The sequence below is a fragment of the Cryptomeria japonica genome, chromosome 8, assembly GCF_030272615.1.
Source record: "Cryptomeria japonica chromosome 8, Sugi_1.0, whole genome shotgun sequence".
Lineage (NCBI taxonomy): Eukaryota > Viridiplantae > Streptophyta > Pinopsida > Cupressales > Cupressaceae > Cryptomeria > Cryptomeria japonica.
In genome coordinates this window covers 475,699,964-475,706,519 of record NC_081412.1, presented here as the reverse complement: position 1 = coordinate 475,706,519, position 6,556 = coordinate 475,699,964, and the positions used below count along the sequence as shown (strand labels likewise).

Genomic DNA, 6,556 nt, shown 5'->3' with positions numbered 1-6,556 from the left:
TGCCTAAGCTTATTTTGATCTTATATATAGTTTCACTCAGTATCCTTCTTGATCATGTCGTTCTAATATAGTACAGTTGTGTTGGTGTATTACTTTACTATTTAATAATTATTATTAATGAACAATCTTGTGACGTACAGCAACATTGAATGCAAATACCATATCCAATTATTTATTGCCCAGTCCAGACAATAATATTGCTGTTGAACCAATGTCGAAAGTCTCCCATATCACCCAAAATTTTTATTAAGATGGTCTAAAAATACTATACAAGACGTTTACTCATTAAAATTTACGTCATGCCCACAGTTTTAAATTACAAATGTCTTGATTTAATCTCCAAAAGACCAAAGGATTCTTTGGCACAGTTGGCCCGATCAAGAATGGTGTAGAACTCCGATCAAGAATGGTGTAGAACTAACGATTAAATCAATCCAAACAGCCGGCAAAGGTCTTTCGATTCCACTTTATTTCAACTTATAAACTGGGTGTCCTCTCGCTGCTTAGGTACAAAATTTTCCTTTAGGAACATAAAAGAAAATGGCAAAGAAATTGTTTTGGGTGCTGTTAATAATAGCATTGACAGTAGGCATGTCAGATACAGCAGAAGGAGAACCTAATCCGTCCGATGATATGGCACAGTCTAATAATGCTAGGTCGAAATTGAGGGTGAATTTAAGGCGCAGATCAGCGGGAGAGTCCAATTTTACAGAGCGACTGCGTGGGGCTGTGCTTCGAAGTAGAAGACGAATGAATATGATAGAGGCATTTGTGAAGCAGCGGATAGCTGGGCGATTGGACATCGAAACGCCCATTCACCTGGGAGATTATGAATATCTGATGACCGTTGCAGTGGGAACGCCCCCGGTGAACTTTGAAGCGAGTCTGGACACGGGGAGTGATCTGATTTGGACTCAGTGCATGCCTTGCAAGGAGTGCCACAATCAATCTACGCCAATCTTCGACCCCTCCAAATCATCTACATATTCCACAATTCCTTGCAGTAACTCTCTTTGCGGTGCTTTAGAACTTTCTAAAACTGGGTGCAATCCTGATTGCACATATAATTATGGGTATGGAGATGCTTCTTACACCGCTGGTGAACTAGCTCACGAGTCATTCTCCATCGGGAGCGGCAACAACAGCCTAGTTACAAGCATTGCTTTCGGATGCAGCCATGATACTTTCGGAAACTTCTCTCAGGACGGCGGTTTAATAGGCCTGGGAAGAGGTCCTCTCTCACTTATCTCACAGTTGGGCTCCAAGGTAGACAACAAATTCTCTTACTGTCTCTATTCCATTACCGACTCTCCTTCACAAACCAGCCCTCTTATTTTCGGTGACACTGCTTCCTTGACCGGAGCCAAAACAATCCAATTCATTAAGAACAGTTTCAATCCATCTTTCTGGTATATTCCTCTTACAGGAATCACCCTTAATGGGAAAGCCGTAAAAATTCCTCCTGGAACTTTTGATGTGAAATCGAACGGCGTTGGAGGTATGATCATCGATTCGGGAACCAGCCTTACCTATCTTACCGAGGATGCCTACTATCCTGTCAGGGAAGCAATTGCGTCTGCCATTGATCTTACTCCCACAGACGGCTCTTCCGTGGAGTTGGATCTGTGTTACAATACATCAGGTCAGGTTACCTTGGCATCCCTAACTTTCAACTTCCAAGGCGGCGTGGATTACGAGCTTCCAGTAGACAACCTTTTCATTCAGCTCCCTGGCAATCTCTTGTGCCTTGCCATGGATGAATCCGGTGATGCCCTTTCCATTTTAGGAAACATACAACAGCAGAACTTCCACATCCTTTATGACAATGCTCAGAACTCACTCTCCTTTAAGCCCACTAAATGTGATTCTCTTTAAATAATCATTACCCTCTTCTGCTTTATTTTCGCCTGCCTCTGCCATTTCCTCTTCCTCTTCCTATGTTTCTGTCATTTTTTCTTTCCAGTCCTATGTATGTTTTCTGCAGTGCCTAATATAATATATGATCTCCTCTTCTCTATGTTTTGCTAAAAGTAACTACAACATGGAATGGCACTATAAGCGACCAAAGACTATCTGACTAAAGGAGGTGGTGATCGTTATAGGAGGTTGCTTTGAGGGTTCATCCAAATAGACCTTGTTATTCCTTCTATATCTATGGAATGGAAATAAAGGCTACTTCTTTATATGAGAGTTTAACTTAATTTTAAAATGTTGTTCCATTTTTTATTTTATCAAAGCTCTCACGACATATTTTTTGTTATATATTAATGTTTATTCTACTTTGTTCTTTGAGATAAAATTTTCTTGAGTATCAGTGACATGAATCATTCCTCTTAATTATTCATATTCTCCCCTTAGTAATTGTATCTCCTTATGATTACGATTGTCCCTTCTTATATTAAATATCTTATTCTTTAGTCATGTAGGTGATTTTCCTATCTTTTACAACATTCATATGGTTCTTTCAAGAAGCTCTATAGTTTCTTCCTTTATAAATTGTCTAATGTTATATTCCTATCTAATTACTATAGTTGATCTATAGTAATTATTCAAGCTAATCTAACTGAAAAAAAACATTAACCTATGACTCAAAAATTCCCATTTGAGAAAGGACATAAATAGGTTCCTTATCTCATTAATTGAAGATTGTCTTGATACATATAGTTTTCATCACCAACCAACTCATCTCCCTTAAGGAATCAACACTATAAGTAGATCAATAACCCCCCCACCCCTCAAGTTTAGTTGGTCGTTCTATTAAAATAAGTGTATCTAATCTCCAACATGTAACACAAAATTCTAGTATTTAACAAATTAACATGGTATATGCAATTAACTCTTTTTTTTCTATAGCTATGAAATGATGCTATACGACACTCAATTATTAAATGTCCTTAAAATAAATAAAATGTGAGGAAATATCTTTAATTTTCATACTTTTGAATATAAAGTCCTCTAATGGATTGAGTTAACATCTACCTATTCTTAAAAAAGCTCCTTGATGTGGGGAAAGGTACTCCCAAGTATTTTTAGTCAATATCAAACAAAATATCATAACTATTTATTGACTTAAATTATATTTAAGATATATTTTTAGATACATGTTTTAAATATTAGTTTTAACTCACCATTACCTAAATGATATTCAATGTCAAATTCATTTAATCCATATATATGATATTTAAATGTATATCTATTTAAGAAATTAATAAATTCAGGCCTATTCTTATGTAGTACATATATCTAAATGAACTAATTAAAATGATACATATAAATGATGTTATTAATGATAATGATCCCTCACATTTATTATTTAAATAATAACATAATTATATTGAATAAAACAAGCATATTATCATTGCCACATTACAGTTCCCTATTTAATCAAGGAGAGGTCAAAATACGTGCCCATATAGCGACTCATAATTGTGGAGGCATATACAATAAAATAATAAGGAAAAGGTATTGTCTATGCTTAAATTTTTATTCAACATAATGTGTGAATAAGATTCTACAAGGCCATAGCTATAGAGTTAGAAAAGATGATAAAAAATTTATTCAACATAATGTGCGAATAAGATTCTACAAGGCCATAGCTATAGAGTTAGTAAAGATGATAGGATAAAAGTGATAGTAAAGTCTTCATCTAATGCTGACCCTAATCTTAATTATCTTTTCCTGTCGCTACTCTTTCTCTTCCTTCCAATTCAAGCCTTAGAAAGAGAGGTAGATAGTAGTAGTGAGAGGGCCAAAGTAGGTACAAGCTAATTATCTTTTTCTTTTGTTCCTCCATTCTCAGATCTGATCACTTATGTCAAGATCTTATTTTCATTTGTCCCTAGTGTTAGCTATTGAGCATAAGAATACCTTTGGTCTAGGTTATTTAGATTAAGAATCAACTAAATTTAATTTTTTCCATTTATTATTTTGTTTATGAATTTTTTTTTTTTTTTTAAATTTATCAAATAAAGCCATAAGTAAGATACAAAAAGACAATCATTAGCAATATCAAATATAGGATCAATTTGTGTGCATATATACATAAATACTTTTTTGTTAAATGTTATCCTAAATTTAAGTGAATGAAGCTTGGTCATTGTTCTTGGTGGTTACATAGACCTTCACGACCTATATGTTTACATATGTACAAAGGGACTCCATAGTGCATAGTATTCACATGAATGAAAAAGACTACAATTTTAAGAATTTCCTATATGGATAATTTTATATAGATATATAGCACATTTATCTAGGGAATTCCAGTTGCTATGAACTTAATGATGCAAGGGATTCAAGTTATATACTCATGAATATATTTATATTTTTATTTTTTTCATATAAAGCCATTTATGTTGTCAAGGCTACTCTAGATCTGGTCACACTAGCCTTTGAAAAAGATTCTAATAAATCTCTCTTTTTTTTAGAAAGTTAAGGTTTTATGCCATGAATAGCAAGATGATAATGCTCCCACTCAGTAGACCATTCCTTCCTATCTTTGGAAAGTGGTTGGTTGTTTAGTCTATTTTTGTCTCCATGTTTAGTGGTTTTATCCTGGTTGTCTATTGGTTTTTGGCATTTTTTGGTCTCCAGTAATTTTTTGGCTAGGTCTGCACTTGTCATGCACCCCAAGTAGTTTCTTTTAAGCAGTTATGTAAAATGTTTGGGCCTATCCCACTTTAATTAAACTAGAATATATCCAATTATTAAATAGAAAGATGTATTCATGTGATCAACATTAGAACATTATTTTGTAATGTTTACAATGCGATTTAGGTCTATTAAATGTGAGTTGAAACAATAATACTATTTAGAGGAAATTATGTAGACAATTATATATAGATACTATAGGAGTGATCAACCTCCCAGGACCTACAAGCAACTATAAACCTTCACACAAAGACATAAATATATTTCACCAATACATGATTATATTGAGATTGACATTATTATACAATGTACATAAGCCTTCTAATATAGGCAATGTAAAAGGAGATGAGAGCACACAAGAATGGCATGTGGCTCAATGTGATATGAGGATAGTTAGGTATAGTTAGAACTAAACCACCTGAGATAAATAATTATACATGTTAGGAAATGATAAATGTCAACTAACGTAAGGTTGGACTTAAGCATATAATAAGTAAATATTAATTTACTCAAACAACTCCCCTTAAGTGGAACATAGGGAGAAGATTAATATGTAAAATGAGCAAGATGCAAGATGTAATATGGGTCCCGACAACAAAACCATTTTAAGTAACCATGTAAAATGCAATGAATTTTCTTACAAATGGAGAAACAGAGAAAAAGAGAAAAACATGTGGAACAAAACTCCTCTCCAAAAGAGAGAAAAGTAACAAGATGTGTGGATGGTTTTAGTGTAAATAGGTCTTTACCTATTTATAGTGAATAAGTCCAACTTAGGCACATAATATTTTTAGGCTTTTCTAAGTAAGTAGGTATAGTTTTTTTTATTATTTTATTACCTATGCATTTAGTAAATTGTGTCATTAGTCCTGTCCTCTCTTTCTTGCTCCTTTATAAGTAGAGCATATCATTTCTGGTGATTTATATTTTCTCTTGATTGTGAAAGTTGTAGCTTTCGTTGATCTTAGCTTGGGAGCATTGCTCCAACATTGTATGAGAGCCTATAGGCTAGCTCTTCTTTCCATCAAAGGCATTCACCAACGTTAGGATCCTGACTATTTAGTTGCGATCATTTTTTAGGAGAGCTCAGTTCTTTGTCATTTGATCATTTTTTTAATTGCCTGGCTATCAAGTCGGGTAGCAATTTAAGAGTCTATTGACTTCATTTATTTGGCGTATCCTTTTTTTTTTTTGGATTGTGCATTTATTATTCGGTATATTTGAAGCTATCAAGTCTCCTCGGCCTACTATTTATCCTTGTTTGGGTAGTTCTCTTTGGTGGCGGCTTAGCACATTTTCTGTGTTTTCATCTGTGTTTTCAAGAAAGCCATAACATCTACGTTATATATTCATCGGAGGCCCTATTTACTTTGCCTAAAGATATATTTAAGATCGAGCATCTCAGAGTTTATGGCGGTTTAGTTCTGCCTTGCCTGGCTGGTGCTTCAATTTGTGATCGACTTTTGTTTGAAGGATCATCAGTTTTTGGAAATTTCATTTGTCATTGTTATTATTATCTAGGCTAGTTTCCATTGTGTGACTGATGTTTCTACAGCCTGTATTTTGCATATCTACACGGATACTGCGTTATGCGATTTCCATTGACATCACATTTGTTTAGCTCAATCATCAATTGGAGGTTGCTTGTTTTCTTTGTTTGGGCGATTTCTTAAGTGGACACTCTTTCCAGTCTCTAGTAGTGAAGGTATTTGAAAGATTTTTGTTTGTCTTGGATGAAGTCTATTTTGTACTCAGGCCTTATTCTCTTAGCTTCGTTCTATTTTCTTAAGGTGTATTGTTGCATGGTATTGTTCCTGATTCTAATCACTGCCGACAGATCATTCCAGTCGGCTTGCTTTGAATTGCTTGCATGTTTCAAGGGCATTTGTTTGCTTTAGAATTCATTGAT

At 34.4% G+C, this 6,556-nt stretch overlaps 1 protein-coding gene across 1 annotated transcript; it reads left to right on the top strand.

Annotated features, from left to right (window-relative positions):
* Positions 1–540: 540 nt before the first annotated feature.
* Positions 541–1,875, top strand: LOC131043751 (aspartic proteinase nepenthesin-2-like). The gene has a single exon (XM_057976982.1). It carries the CDS (start codon positions 541–543, stop codon positions 1,873–1,875), a length of 1,335 nt encoding a protein of 444 aa, XP_057832965.1.
* The last annotated feature ends 4,681 nt before the right edge of the window (positions 1,876–6,556 follow it).